The 16,695-nt window shown below is 40.3% G+C and overlaps 1 protein-coding gene across 2 annotated transcripts in view; it reads right to left on the minus strand.

Moving 5' to 3' along the window:
* The window catches only part of PDE4B (phosphodiesterase 4B), a 437,163-nt gene that overhangs the window by 116,563 nt on the left and 303,905 nt on the right, over positions 1-16,695 (minus strand). For both annotated transcript variants that reach the window (XM_047084729.1, XM_047084730.1), the window contains 3 exons: positions 10,489-10,683; positions 1,644-1,680; positions 1,451-1,521 (listed from right to left, as the gene is read on the minus strand). In XM_047084729.1, the coding sequence (XP_046940685.1) occupies positions 1,451-1,521; positions 1,644-1,680; positions 10,489-10,683 (303 nt within the window). The remainder of the gene's footprint in view (positions 1-1,450; positions 1,522-1,643; positions 1,681-10,488; positions 10,684-16,695) is intronic.

Here is a 16,695-nt window from a genome sequence, read left to right on the forward strand (position 1 = left end):
TATACGTGGGATGCATATTTATGGAGCAAATACTATGTGTCAGGCATTTTGCTAAATCTTAGAAATTCAAGGAAAAGTAAGTGTAATTCTGGAAGGACCTCAAGGGACACACAATCTAGTGGTGGGCAGAGACCCATGAACAGTGTGATAAGGTTGGGAGAGTGCTCTGGGACCACTGAGGGGCACTCAGCCAGGCTTGGTGCGGTCAGGGGAAGCATACTGGTGACAGTGATAGTAGAGATGAGCTATAAAAGACAAGTAGGATTTAGCTAGGCAATCACTGGCCGGTAGAGAGAGACTTTTGAGGAAGAGAGAACAGTAAATCCACAATTAGGATGGAAAATAGAACATGCGGGGAGCAACCAGACCATAGTCGTTGGAATGTGATTCCATGTGGCCAGAGACTTGGTCTGATTGTTCACCACCAGATGCTCTGGCACTTCCTATTTAAATGGCAGCCCTGAAAGGGCAGAAAACTTGTCTGTTTGGGTCACTATTATATCACCAGTTCCTGGTAAAAGGTAGTGCTCAATAAATATTTGTCAAAAACATACATGTATGCATGGAGGCATAGCACGTGCCAATAAATACTTCTTGGGTGAGTTATTTAATAAGTGAACAAACAGGGATACACCTGCAAAAGAGGCTGGGCAAGTCTCTAGCTTTCATGTCTACTGCATCAAATATAAACCCAATCAACTATCAATCAAACTAACTTGAGTTGGATCATGAGGTACCTTGGGTGTCATTCCACAATTGTTGATTCTGGGACCTTCTGAGCCCTGTGATGATCTTTTAAAACGCTGGATAGTGACCTGCATAATACTTAGATTCATAGATTGAAATGGTTTTGGAGGAGAAAGTTATGCAGGAATATCAAGTTCAAACCCTTCATTATAAAGATGAGGAGACCAAGGTTCAGCAATAAACTGACCAAGGTTATATAGCTATTTGGGGGCAGAGGAGAAGATAATCCCACTCTTATTCATCAAGTTGCATGAACGTATTTATATATTATAAAAAACAAAAGGCAACTTGGACTTGAATATTTTGGTACCTTTAATCTTGAATCTGAATTTCTGAATTCATTAATAGATATTCCAAAAGAAATTTAATAGAATTTACATCTGTTATGAATAAGTATTCATACTTCCCAAAGCAGTAAGTATAAATGTCAAAAAAATCCTCATCCCCACCTTTCGTTTGTTGAACTCTTACTGTCTACTGAGTGTGAAGGGCACAAAGATTAAGAAGATCTAGACTAATTCTCACATCTCACCAGTTCTAAAATACTATGATGTTCCATCCTATTTTCAAATTTCATCATGTATCCTAACTTAGTTTGGAGGGCTGATTTCCATGCAATGTTTTTTTTTTCCTTTTTTTTTTAGTGCTGTTCAATGTTTTTGCCTTTATGGAAGGCATAACTCCACAAAAAGTCCATGCTTACTTGTTGGATGCTCCATGAAGGTTTGTCAGTACAGTAAAATTGTTTCTCACACTTCGCAAGCTGGCAAGGACCTATAAGGACAATGATCAGGATGGTTAGGAACAAAAGTAGATGAATGGGCAGGTTCAGAGGCCACACATAGAAACTACCCAGAGAGACACAGAGAGCAAGCCAGGGCCAGCACGATACATACCTGGGCAAAAGGTGTTACAATCAAGTCATCGCCGTGTCTGGTGAAAAGAGAGAAAAGAAACATTTAAAAGTGCATTTGAATTATAACACATAAGCTGTAATATTAAACTTGATCAGTGTTAGCAACACAAGTGTTACGTAAGTCCATCTACCTGGGTATAAGGCAGGACTTATCTAGGCATAAATGGGGACCTTAGGGACTTGAAAGAAAAAAAAAATACCTAGGTTCATGGCTCCTGGGCTTACAGGGACACATGAAAGCACTTGCAAATAAGTATATATCCTCAGGGTACATTCCCATTTAATAGCAGACCCACAGTGCTGTAATTCAAAGCGACTTGGTTGCCAGAGGTAGGAAATTCAAAGGGAAGGCTGCTCACCAGCACACACAGAGTTGGAAAAAATGGCACAACAGTCTGGATAAAGGTTAACTTTGGATTTCCTGGCTTTTGCTGATTTGAGCCACAGCCTTAATGCCATTTAAACACAGATTTCTGTCTGGGAATCCCATTACTTTTGGTTTCTAATATAACTTTTTTTCTTAAAGTACCCAAGGAAAATCTTTTAATGGGAGTGTACAGGATGAACCTACCATTACCATATCATTGTTGCTCACTTTGTCCCAAAGATCTGATTAAGCTCTACCTAGTTATGTAAATCTGTACTTAGGAAGAGTCTAAAGCATGTTTTCAGAAATGCACTCTCTGTTTAGCACAAGCTTTGATTAATTTGCTTAAGTCCACATTCAGCAAGTTCTCCATAAAATCATTAGAAGACACATTGTCGTTAGTTGTAGACACAAAATCAGGCCAATCTGTTATCACAGTGTGAATCCTAACAGCTGCGCAGAAGTTGGTTGACAATGAGCTTCCTTCAATGTCTGATCTCTGTCCTCATAATCCTCATACAAACATGGCACCTTATTTGTTAATAACGTGAATGCAACCAATGACTATTAAGCACCAGCCACATATCAGGAATTCTATGAGGCCTAAAGATGCAGAGTTGAACAACACATACATCCACGTGGGCCTCTTCTCCAACACAGGCTTTTACTTTGGGGTCTTATTTAACATAATACTTTGCTTTCTACTGTTGTCTTTAGCTAGAAGTCCCCCTTCAAGTCATTCTAGTCAAGTTCTTATGCATCTACTTTGTACAGTGACTACAAAAAGAATACTGACAACAGAGAACATTCTTTGCATGGTTACCATATGTTACACCCTGTGCTAAGCACTTTATGTACATAATCTCATTTAATTCTTGTAACAAGGCTTGAGGCAGGTACACTTTGTTTAATTTAATTTTTTATTTTAGAGAGAGAGAGCTAGTGCATGAGCAGGGGAGTGGGGTAGGGGAAGAGAGACAGAGAAAGAGATTGAGAATCTTAAGTAGGCTCCATGATTAGTGCAGAGCTGTCGTGGGACTCAATCCCATGACCCTGGGATCATGATATGAGCCTAAATCAAGGTTCAGATGCTCAACTAACTATGCCACCCAGGTGCCCTGAAGCAGGTACTCTCAATGTTCCCATTTTGAAGATGATATCAAGGCTTGGAGAGGTTAAGCCACTGCTTAACTAACACATAGTAATTGGAGTAGCTAAGAAAGTTTGATTCCAAAAGATCTGTGCTTTTAACTATTATGTTACCTATTTTATGATGATCGTACATAGTGGACAGATTGAATTAAACAGAATCCATGACCTCTTCAAATTAAAACATAGCAGGGGAGACAGAAATAGATAAATACAGAATGAGAACTATAAACATTTAATGGGGAAACTTAATGGGGTGCAAAGGAGAGGTAATAATTACAGTTCAGAGGAAGTAGGACAGGCTTGATCAAATGAGTGGTTTTGAGACACACTTTGAAGGGCAGGCTTCAAAAAGCATGGATGGTAGATATCACCAAGGAGGGAAATATCAGGAACAACCGTATTAAAATGGGAAAGTACTGAACACATTTACTGAGATTCTTGGTGACTGTTTAAGCAGAGTTGAGCACATTTACTACAGACATATTTGGAGGATAAGGTTAGAAGGTCCCCACCCATCTTATGGATGGTATGGACCATAGTTGTGGAGGCGGTGCTTGACTCAGAAGGAAGAAAGGAGCTAGTGAAGGTTTTTAGTGAGATAGGCAAACAGAAAAGTGCTTTAGAAAGTAAAAATGCTGTAGACACCAAGAGATGGATTGGTGAGAGGACCAAGTCAGGAAGAATATCTAGGGGGATATTGCAGTCATTCAAATGAGAAGAAATGGGTGAGGCAGAGGAAGAAACAGGGAAAGACAATCTGAAGAGACCCTAAGTGTCTTGCCAAGGACTCAGCATTTAATTGGATAAGGGGTCATAAAGAAATACTATTTTCCATTTAAAAAATGGGTACGTGGGAAAATAGTGAAGTCATGAGCAGAAATGGGAAAGTAAGGAGAAGCTGGGGGAAGAGATATGTCACTTTCTCACATGCTGAATAGTAAGATCCTCATTGATATCCCAAGGGAGACATCAAGCAGGAGGATTAAAATATGGGAATTAGAGCTATATATTTCAGAGTTACCTACAACCGTGGGGAAAGTTACAATGGCAGGGCGGCTTCTGGAGTGGGGAAATATAGAAAGAGGGAGCCCAAGGAAGAACTTCAGGGTTCTTGGAGAGAAGCCAAAGGAAACAGAAGAAAGAGTTAAAAGAGGATCAGTTGTGATAAATGCAGGGTGGTGAGCTGTAACAAGAACTGATCCTTCCCAAGCCATTTTCTTGAGATGAACTTTACGTGGGTGAAATATCTTGCTACTTGTTCAGATTTCTGCTGTGAAGTTCACATTGTTCATAAGGCATTGGGGTGAGTTGGGAATAAGGTAATGGAGTTAAGAGTTAAGTAGGTCATCCAAAGCTCCTGGATTTCTGGAGTCTAAATACCCAATACAAGCTAAATATATAAACAAATCTCATACATATGAAGCACCTAAAGCTGATGAATTATTGCATGAATGGGAAGTTACTACAATGGTACAAAGTAATGATTAAAGGGAGGTAAGCATTATGAAACTTTTGTAGTTCAGGAAAGCAGAAAATTCGGAAGCAAGAGATGGACTTCCAGATCCATAGCATTGGTTCTCTGAAAGGATTTGAACAGTAAAAGCTAATGATATACGTCAGATAATAGCTGCTAGAGGAAAGGATCAATTTACAGATCATTTATAGCCAGTATAGGAAAGAAACAAAACAAAATTCCTATCTGAGTACAGCCAGATTATTTATGAAATGATTCCAAAATTTTAAATCATAATCTTACATGTTAATAATTAGAATAAGACGGCATGGAGAAAATAAAACACTTGATTAATTATGAAAACTGATGCACTTAGTTTTCCAAACTGCTAGAGAGGGCAATGCCAGATATTCAGAACCATGGCATGAGCAACATCTAGTGACAAACCCAGCACATTACAGTTTTGTAGAATAATCAGTGATGAGAGCTCTGTGGGTCTTTGAATGAGGGTAGGTCTGCATTGAACAATGAAATGGTTTTCTAAAAAGCAAAAATGCTACTTTCTTCTGCTATACCCTCTGGACTCTATTAATTTTGTCTTTCTCAGTTTCATACCTACATATAGTATTTTACTTATACTTTTCTTGTAACACTGATTTTAGTCTGTCTTATAGACAGACCTATACTATTGTAGTCAAGAGCACAGATTTGGAAGCGAGACAACATTGGTTTGTTTCTGAGTTTCACAATTACTAACTATGAGGCATTAGGCAACCTCTCTAAGCCCCAGTTTCTTTATCTGTAAAGTGGGGTGTTGTAAGAATTAAGTGAGTTATTATTCATGTACAACTCTTACAACAATGCTTGGCACATAAAAGCATTTACTCATTTATAGTTATTCTTATTAGTAGTAGGTATCATTATTATTTTAAGTAAAGAATTGCATGTCTAACCTCCCAGCTGGTGAGAACGTTTCTGGAAGACTCATCTCTACCCCTACTGCAGTCAAGAGAACTAATATCATGCTTTACAGTTTACAAAGCATTTTCACATACATCATTTCATGTGATAAGAGAATGTTCTTGACCGTAAAAAAAATGGTGCAACCACCTATCTTGGTGGTCAAGCCTGAAACCTCCCTCCACAGTCAACCACCAACCCCTGTTGATGCTAACTTACAAATATTTATTATTGCCCACTGGATCCGCTCTAATGTAGATCCTCACCCTCTATTATGTGGATTACCAAAGCAGTCTTCCATTTGGCTCTTGGACACTAGTCTTTAGGTTTGTCTACTGTCCAAACCACTCTTCGCTGTAATCAGAGCTATCTTTCAAAAACATTCGTTGGATTATGTATTTTCTTGCTTAAAAGCCTTTATTAGTAGCTCCCCACTGATTGTCTTCAGCTTTATAAAGACCAACTCCTTAACACAGGCCGTTCATGATGAGGTTCCTGCTTACTTTTCTAGCCTTGCCTTTCACCACTTCCTCATCTACTCACATTCTCTGCTTCAGCTGTGCTGAGCTGTGCTTCTCCACAATGTTCCTGACAACTAGACAGTAGTTAGTGCGTGGACCTTCTTCCTGCATACCCTTCTGCCTGGCTAACTCTTCTAGCTTCTCTGTAACCACTCAAAGTGGGCTACTCGCCTGCCCAGCCAGACCTTTCAAAGTCCTGTGCATACCTTTCTATGATTGCTTTATTCAAAGATATTAAAACTGCTTATACACTTACAAATCTTTCAGTTCCCTTGAAAACATAGAAAATGTCTTATTGGTTAGCAAAGTGCCTAAATTGAAAAGTTTTTGTTAAAAGAAAGATTGAATATGATCCTCGTAACAGCGGGAAAGGTAGGCAGAGTAGAGTCTAATATCATTATTTTAATTTTGCATCCTCATTTTGAGTCTATGTACTAAATATCCATATGGTTTAATCATCTACACTCCCTGTATTTAAACCTTGGTTCCCCATTTATTAGGTAGGTTACTTAACCTCTCTGAGAATCAATGTCTTCATCTTTAAGACAAGAAAATTATAGTTCCCATAAGTTAAGGTTATGGGAATTCAACGAGTTGAAGTATGTAAAATACTGTAAATAGTGCATAGCACATAGGAAATGCACTTTAATTTCATGTGCACTTTTATTTACAGATAATTTGGACACTGTAAAAGAGATTCAATGCCAAAGCCATGATACTAGTAGGTGTGATGGCGGTATATCTAACTCAAGTCTCAAAGACCACTTACATTGCAACTTTTTTTGGTAGTTCATCAATAAATTGGTCTTAAATTTAAGAGATCTGTTATTAATGCTTTTCTTCTTCAGTCTTAGATCTCATTTCCCTTGAGAGCTCTCTCTAGAGAACACTTAGTTCTCGCACAAATGGCGGCTTTAAAAAGCTCTTTGCCAATATAAGGCTTTGCAAATGGGGTAACCAAATGAAGGAAATAAGGATCTTCCTTCCCTGTGAATTTGCAGGTGGATTATCAAAACCCCAGCCTGTCCAGGGTGGTTCCTGCCATAGTTCTGGATAACATAACTGGCCTCACCAGTTTCCAGTACTTTATGTTCCCATTGGGAAATCAGTACCTTGGCGTACAAAGGCATTGCGTTAGAGATGACTACAACACAGGAGCAAAAGAGAAGCCAGTAGATTATTGCCACATCTAGGGAAACATCTGAAATTTCCTCTTGGGACCCAATGATGGTCTTGTTTTCTTTACTAGAAAGGCTTATTTCAATCTCTCTTTTGTTGCTAAAAGTTAAAGCCACTTGTAATTTTCCACTTACATTTTTACTTTTAATCCTTATCTTCTCACTCACTCTCCCTGCCTATATTTCCTCTTACTCTTCCGAAAGCATTCAGAAGAGAAATTAAAAACAAAACAAAAACAAAAACAGTGTTGCCTCTACTATTAGGGTTTAATACAGAGGAATTATGCAAGTTTTCCAACTCTTACATAAATCCATGACTGCTGTGTGCTGAATATGAGGAGCTCCTGAGCAGGGGACATTCCAGAGCCCCCACCTAATGGCCTTCACATTAAGACTCTAGACCTGTCTTTGCCCTTCTTTTCCTCGGCTCTACGGGTAGAAGGCAGGAAAAGCAGCGAGAGGCTTGGGGGTTGCTATTCTCTATTTGTTTCAATTCACTCTGAAGAGTAATAATCAGGTAAAATACCTTTGAAGGCATGACTTCAGTTTATCTCAAGCTACATGTGTGAAACTGGATTTTCCAACATGGTCCCAGTAAACTGAAATCCCAGAAAAACCTGGGCATTATTCAAGCTCCACTTCTTGTAACCAGAAATATAAATTCTTAAACTGACAAATATATAAAAGTGTTACTGCAATGTTGAAATATCTCCAAAAAAAAAATTGTGCCATTTTATTCACTCAAGACTTTCCTATATTCTATAATCAGTATCTTCGATAGGGTGATATTATGTTGCCAACAGTGTTTTCTTGGGTAGAGCTGTTCTTTATTATGAAAGTGTGTCCTTCCTCCATTTTTTTCTTTTAATTTTAAGAAGTCCTTTTCTTTAAAAAAATGAGAATGATGGGGCGCCTGGGTGGCTCAGTCGGTTGAGCGACGGACTTCAGCTCAGGTCATGATCTCATGGTTTGTGAGTTCGAGCCCAGCATCCGACCCTGTGCTGACAGCTCAGAGCCTGGAGCCTGCTTCAGATTCTGTGTCTCCCTCTCTCTCTGCCCCTCCCCACTCATGCTCTGTTTCTCTCTGTCTCAGAAATAAATAAACAAAAAAAATTTTTAAAAATGAGAATGATACTAGGTAACTTACACATATAATTCTTATTTTCCTGAATTTAAAGTTGGCAACATTGTGTAGGTTTTGAGTTAGGGGGAAAATTTTGCTGGTTGGTAAAGCTGAAAAGAAGGTATACCATGAATATTAGGGACCCTGAATACAGAATCATTCGAAATTATATCTCTCTTTTTACAGCTGAAGACTGAGTTGGATGGTAATCTTTCAGGTCTCTTCAAGTTCAAAATTTTCATAACCTGTGACTCTTAAAACATCATCAGAGTTTAATCTGAAATTTGGTTGGAACCTTCTGAAAAGCCTCTGAATGACCCTGAGACTCATCATGCTGTTTGGCAAGAGTTTGGGGAACTGTTAGCTGCCTTCCAAAGCTAGTCTTTTCACCTGTGAAACATCATGTGAATGAAGCTCTATTTAGTTTCAGCTCCCCCCATTTCCTATGTTCTCCCCCTAGGAAGTCTAGATAGGTGTTTCTCTTGGTAAAAGAGACAATGCCAGGTATATTCACCGTCAAGCTCCCATGCAAATCTTGGTCAGAAACACCCTCGGTTCTACATGACCTGCAACAAAGTGGTTACCTCTCCTCTGGCCTCAGGCACCTTGACTCTGCACTCCTCTGTTTTCTACCTGATAGTTGAGATTCTGCTTTGCAGTTTGAAGAACATAGGCAAATAAGTCTAAGAGGTTTGAATATGGTCAGTCTTAGCTACATTGCAGGATAGAGCATGGCATATGGTTAGTCAAGGGATGGGCACACTTTTCTCAGTCTCTCTGAGTCTCAGTTTCATTATCTATAGAGTGGAGATAATAGTGGTACCTACCTGACAGAATTGTTGTGAAGATTAAAAGGAGTCACACATGCCAATGCAGCTGGTCCCACGCTAAGTGCTCATTAAATGTTTCCTTCCACTCTGTAGCACAGTTATGTGGGTGTTCCTCTTATCTTTCTTATTAACTGTAACCTCCCTGGGAGCATGCAACCTTTCTGAGAATATCTGTTTTTAATTCATCTGTGATTATTCCACTGTTTTGTTAACCTTGTATCCCCAGAGCCTGGCACACTGCATGGCACATAGGAAAAAATTCAGGAAGTATTTGTCAAATGAATGAAGAAATGAATTTTGGCCCGCCCACTGATTAAGACATTTTAGGGAAGGGGTGCTTATATTAGAATTTACCGGCAGAAATGCCCTGGGGAATCCGTTCTTACTGGTAGCTTTAAGATGTCCCCTGCCCCTTTCATAAGAGAGTGACCCTTTTTAGTTTCTTTTTCAAAAGCAGAAGAGAGCCCAGTGGAAATTTCCAGGCTGGAGACTTTAGGGAGCTACCAATATTTTTATAACATACAATGTTAAAAACAATTGTACGTGTGCCCAGAAACCTTTTAAAGCATGAATACCAGCATCCAACCTTATTTGGTTTCAGAAATTTAATAAACGAGTAATACAACCCAGTCATTGTTCCTTAAAAATTAGAGATCTACAATTAATAGCAGCAAAACAAAAACATCAGCTGTGTCTAATAGGGTGGTGGAGTGTGTCATGTCTCACCGAGGAGCCAGGCAACAAGTGGGCATTGAGTTAAGGTTCCAGAGAAGGGACAAAGACATGTGGCTGGATGACAGCTCATTAAATGTCACCAAGCAGAGACTACTGAGAGAGGAGGCATGTCACCAACTACCGTTTTTCTTTTTGCCGTAGCCTCATGCAAACATGTTGCGGAAAGTTCTAGTATGATTTGCAAAAAAAGCGTTAAGGTTCTCAACTCATAAATGATTCAGCGGTTCAGGAAATGAACGCTGAATGACAATTAAAAAAAGTATCAATAACAGATGAAATCTGCACACTGTGTCTGAGATTTTTAATACTCTTGGAGACCCCAGATACATATTTCTCATGCTGTAGAGCACTAATGTCTTTAAGGGTCATTACCGTCACCTCAGCTCACATTCATTTTTCTCCTCCCTCCTTCCCACGGGTTAAAGGGGAACAGTTGTTGTTGCTGCTGTGACAGGTTAGAGATGAGGTAAGTGTGAGATTAGAAGCCACATAGAGCTCGTACTTACTGCTCGCTTGGAAGTGAAGAGTTTCTTGACATCGCCTTTGGTGACAAATCATAGTCGCTATCTGATCGGTAGAGAAAGGACTCTCTCCGCTGGCTGTGCCCGGGAAAGGTGGCATGGAGCACCAACCCAGAGGAAGAGCTGGCCTGGGGGTCCAGTGGGCTCCGACCTGGGGAAGGGCCATTTTCCACATCAAAGCTTAAGAGAAAACAAAAAACTCTGGTCACATAACCATGGAGGAGGGCATCTGACATACACAGACATGAAGAACTAGTGTGTGCCAGGCACTTGACATAAAATTCCACACTTTATGCACAATTTTAATCTTCCAAACAGCTCTGAGTTGCAGTCATTATTATTCTCATTTTGTATGAGGGAAACAGTCCCACAGAAGCCCAGTCATCAGTAAATAATAAAGGCAGGATTTGAAGCCTAATGCAAAGCCCCATGGCCTTTCAGCGGCAAGAACAACTTTGACAAATTCAGAATAGGAGCCAACCATGAAATAACTTGGTGATAATAAGCAACTCCAGAGACCTCATCTAACACAGCTCTAGGTGTCAGACACGAAACTATCACTTAAATGAGTCTTCGTAGCTGGGAGACTTTTTTGTGCCATAAATAAACATCATGGTCTATTAAGGATACAATATGCGTATTTCTCAATGTTTCAGGAACAAAGTGCTATCCTGAAAACATTCACTGGCTGATTAGACGGGAGGCCCAGTCTGAGACTTAATAGTCACATGCAAGTTTAACCACAGAAAATGATTTAATTAATCTGATAATGCCAATGACCAGCCGGGGCTGCAGAGCTTTATGTCTTGAGGAGGATATGGCCAATGGCTCCAGTATAGGAGAGCCCTTAAGGTTTCTGATCAGTCTGCTCCCCCTAGGAAGGTACCCTGAAGCCCAGAATTAGTTGAACAAGCTCTGATCAATGAACATACAGACGGGAGCAGTAGAGATTACGTCTCTTGTTTTCTCTCCCCCTCTCTTGGTATTACCATAGGTACTGTGTCCTTCCCATGCTCTCCATCATCCCTATTCATTTTCCCTGGAAGCACTACCTCCTTTAGCCTCAAAGCGACAGTAATGCTCTCGCCTACCATTTCTCTAGACCACTCACTGGTCTCCAGTTAAAGCTCTGCAGAGAGGTATTGAAGAAGGTGTGAGGCTGAGAATGTTCTTTCTTCCGAGTTAGACTACAATAGTGGGCTTCCTTTATATTCATCCAGCTGCCATAATTTATTTCTACACTCATGGTCCTTTTTTTTTCTTTTTTACTAGTTCTTACAATCTGCTCTCTTGGGGTGAGGTTTATATTTCTTTAGTTTATAAATTGCTTTCTGATCTATTATCCCACTTACCTCTCATAACAACTCTGGGAAGGATATAGTATGACCCCAACCTACATTTGAGGAAAATGAGGCTTAGAGAGATTTTAAATATTTGCTCAAGGTCACATGCTAGTACCTTGTAGAGCAAGTTACCGGAAGACCAAGTCTTCCAACTCTTTCTCTACAACCCCAGACCTCTCTTATCACAGAGTATCAGAATGGCTTGCTGGCTGGCTGAGTGCAATTTTTCTTCTGGATTCAAACAAAATTTGTGTTTGGTATGTAGACAGTCAGATGATGAGCAACCTTAGCTGTTATCTTGAATGGAGACAGGAGAGCAGCAAATTACCCTGAAGCTATAGGTTTCCTTGAAACTGGAAAGAAGAAATAACAGAATGCAGGGTTATAATGCTTCCCTGGAGACCATTCTGAGAAGCTGCTTTTAGCCAACCTACAAACTCCAGGTGTCTGATAAGAAGCAGCAGGTGAGAATCTCTGGTTAAAAGGACAAGAAAGGGCCATAACAACCCAATATGTATTTGGACTTTCAAGGCACCTGTGCGTGGATTTTCACAGCAGGATGATGGTCTGGGATGGGGCTGCCTTTCAAAGACTGCAGGCAAGCAGGCAGGTGGGCAATCACTCACACACGCCAGCTTGTTTCTCTGTCTGCCTAGAAGCAGAGCTATGTTGTAAGCCAACTACATCGCAGCGAGTGAAAATCTAATGAAAGCTGACTTGCAAACTTTCCTTGGGTGAGATCTATACTAGTTGTTGGGCAGAACAACAACAACAACAACAACAACAACAACAAACCCAAAAAAACCAAAACCAAAACCAAAACCAAACCAAAACAAACAAACAAAAAAACACTCCTTTGTGGATAAGGGCTCCTTTGTGCCACCCAGATCCTGTGGAATGGGCAGGTCCTGATGATTCCTCTGAACTGTTCTTAAGGACAAAGAGGGGAGTTATAGACGGGACTACATAAAGCTTAAGAGTGGGCATGAGCTTTGAAGTTTCATGTATATTCACGTTATTCATTTGGGATGTATCTGTTCAGCCTTGATGCATATGAAAACATTAAAATGCTTTTGAAACACTTGGCAGCCAGCCATTGCCCCAGGCCCTCCAGAATTTGTTGGTCTCCCCGGTGATCCAGTAACTAAAAGGTTGGTGTCTGGAACAGCAGAGGTCTCTAGCTTTTAGCACTATGGCCTGCACCCATTTAATTGGTCAGTGTCCATGCAGTACCAGTCATTAAACATTATGACTGTGTGTTCCTGTGCTAAAACATTAGACAGGCACCATGTACATGTGACTACCAAACTCTTAGAACTTTTTCCATTGAGGGTTTCTGCCAGGGCTCACTCTGCCCTATTTTCTGCTGGAGGCATTCCTAGTGGGCAGAAAGTTTAAGTCAAGGCATTACCCTTACAGTGTATGTCACAAGGCATTCTGTCCCCAGTTAGTATCCAAGAAGACCGGTCTTACTAGGTAAGCAGGGACTAGACGCAGATACCCAAACGCTCTCCATGATGCTCTCTTTTGGTTTTGTTTTGTTTCTGTCTTTATTCTTTACCCTGCCCAAACTCTATAAACTCATAGAAGAGCCTGCTGGAATTCAGAAGAAGCCAGGGAAGAATTCTCTGGTGCAAAGAAGCAGTCTCAGGGAGACAAACGGCCTTTCATATTCCCTGAGGCACTGTTTCAAAGCAACCAACACAGATGTACAACTTAGGAACAAACATGAATCACCAACCAGACACCAGTCCCAGTCACAGCAAAATTAGCGGGCAGACATCACAATACATCCCGCAGATCCAGGGTGGGAGGAGGGGTGTGGGCAAGGAGAAGACTGAGGACAGACTTAATAAGCAAAATGAATAGACCACACAAACTGAAACACAATTAGGGAGAAAATGGAATCTAAAATATCAGAAACAAACACATAAATGGAAGAATTAATTTAGGATAAATTCTTTAGGATAATTTTTTTTTTTTGTCTTAAGCCTTAAGCAGGACACACATTTCACCTTTAGGCTTCTTAATATTAAAAAATCATTATAACAGTAGTGTAAGCATATTATATAAAGCATAGACACTAGAGGGAAAAATACGACTTTTATTAGTAGTTTAGTATGTTTCCTTCTGAATATTATTCCTGTAGGCTTGGATGATTTTTTTTACAAGTATTTTTCATGTACTGCACAGTTTCTGGAATTATCATTTTCCATGCCCTGGAACTTGATGGTTCACCCAGAAGCTGTGCCATACTCTCCTATGCATTTTCCCTACTGTTGGCCATCGTACTTAAGATCGCAAATAACATTGTAGTTGATATCTTTGACCTTATAGCTACTTTAGTATTCACACGAGGTCACTCAGAAGTTTCAGACAGATTAAGTGAGTTTCTGAATATTTCACTGAACCTCCCTTGAAGGGGCTTCCCATATCCAGGACACTGACTGAAAGAGTATTGCCTTTTTTCTAGGACCAGAGACAGTCCCAGAACTGCTCTCTCATGTCCAGGATTCTCTGTTTCCTCCCTCCTGACCTGCTTGTTTCTCCCTGACTTGGCTGATCACCCTGGACTGAATCAATTGCTTGTTGTCTAAGTCTGAATATTTTAACAACTTTCTCCTCCTTGGTAGTTAGACTTCTCGGCTTCTTGAGCCGGACTGATGGTAGCAGATGACACTGTGGGTATAAAGTGGTGCTCCCTGAAACTGGGGGGCCCTTCTCACCACTGTCTCTGATAAGTCGCTATCTCCCAAATTCAGCTCATGGCACCTCCTCCGGCAAGTTTTCTCTGACAGTGAGGCCCCAGTTTGATGTAAACACCTGTTCCTCCTCTGTGCTCTCCTAGACTCCTTTACTGCAGTACTTGATCACAGCACTTGTAGATCTCTACTTAATTCTTTCGTTATCTAGCTGATTCCCAATAGATTCTTATTTCCCAGAAAGAAGGGACCCAATATTACTCACTTTTGTATCCCAGGCTCTGCATCAGAGCCTTGTAAATAATAGATCCTCAAAAGATGTCGGCTGAACCAATTAAAGAACACTGCAATTTACTGTGAAATGTTTCTCCCTTCCCTTCCCGCTTCCTGCCTCCTCACTCTCATCTCCATTCCCACCAACATGGGTTTTTGATGTTTCTTTCCAAAGAGTCTATGCAGATGTGTATAGACTTAATTGATAAGTCTTGTAAGGCAATGATCTAAGAATAAAACTAAATAAAAGGAAGTAATAAAATAAAGTAAAATAAAATGAAATAAATAAAATAAAATAAAATAAAAAAGTAAAATAAAATAAAATAAAATAAAATAAAATAAAATAAAATAAAATAAAATAAAATAAAATAAAATAAAATAAAACAAAACACACTTCTATGTTCTCCCGGAACAAAACAATCTTATGTGGAAAAATACCTGCCTTAGATATTTGAGATGGTGACATCTTCACACAAACCCTATAATAGGAAAAGCTCTCCCATGCCAGTTTCTGTTTGCCATCTTCTCATCTCCTTCTTTTTGATAAAAGCAAGACTCTTTTCTCTGCCCTGCACTTTCTCTGCTGGCGGTTTCATTCCCTGGGAATGCATGCAAAGCCAGGCCCGAGCTGGTGCAGAAAGGGAGCCAGCAGATGGCAGAAGACAGCTGCAGCTTCCTCAGGCTGCACCTCCCAGCCTCCAACAGCAGCAGGTGGGGCTGCTTGCCAGTCTCTGAGGGAGAATGTGACTGAGGCCTTACTCATAAGCCTGGGAGGAAAAATCAGGGATAAAGAACAGAACCGCAAGGTCTACATGAAACCTTTTATTAAACTAAGAGAAGCTCTACTTCCAAGAATTCAAGCTAAGCCAGGTGATTGCAGAATTGCCTGCAATTGTTCCCAGGGTGGTTGTTTCCTGCCCCCCCCCAATTACTGCGCATACCCCAATTTCTGTTACAGAAATTCACGAAACAACATCCAACAAATAATTCATTTCAGAATCAGAGGAGACTTTTCTCTTTCCTCTCAGTCCTTCTCGAGTTGAGTCTCTGGCTTACTGTGATACATAGCCCCACTGTAAAGATGGCGAGCTCTCTAAAAAAGGTTTAAATTTACAGGTCAGCACAGTAGCTCACCACCATTTGGGGAGAGTGCCCCACTGTCTCAATTTTGTGTTCCTTCCTTCCTTCTTTCCTTCCTTCCCTCCCACCTTCCTTCCTTTCAAGTTTATTTATTTTGAGAGAGAGAGAGGCAGAGAGAGAGAGAGAGAGAGTATCCCAAGCAGGCTCTGTGCTGTAAGTGAGGAGCCTAATGTGGGGCTTGAACTTCCAATACACGAGATCATGACTTGAGCTGAAATCAAGAGCCAGACACTTAACTGACGGAGCCACCTGGCCGACCCTTTGCATTTCTTTCTTAAAAATTTACTCACTGAATATCTCATACATCACTGAATTTTTATAACTCCAGAAGGCGAATTCTCTTCTTCTCATTTCAAAGAGGAGAAAATGGAGGCTCCAAAACGTGAAACTTCTTTTGAAAAATTCTAAAATGTGATCTCCTTTAATTACACTGTACAGTTTGTGCCCAGGGGTCTCTCTTCCCATGTCCCCATGACCCTTCTTGATCCCAGAATCTACCACACTGGATTGTATTCCTCTGTTTACTTATTTCTTCCACATCACCAGACTGTGACCTTGAAGCAGGGACTAAGCCTCATTTCTTTTGTATTCCTGTTGCCTATAACTGAGTTTCACACCAGAAGGCACATAACCAGTGAATGAATGGGAGGATCTCACCGTTTATGTTTCTCCTCTGACAAAAAGCTAGTTCTATCTGGATTAAAACCTCTGGCAGGTGAAGACTTCTGAGAAAT

The sequence above is a fragment of the Lynx rufus genome, unplaced genomic scaffold, assembly GCF_022079265.1.
Source record: "Lynx rufus isolate CCGP_SWC_20201006 ecotype Redwood Valley unplaced genomic scaffold, mLynRuf1.p SCAF_2, whole genome shotgun sequence".
NCBI lineage: Eukaryota > Metazoa > Chordata > Mammalia > Carnivora > Felidae > Lynx > Lynx rufus.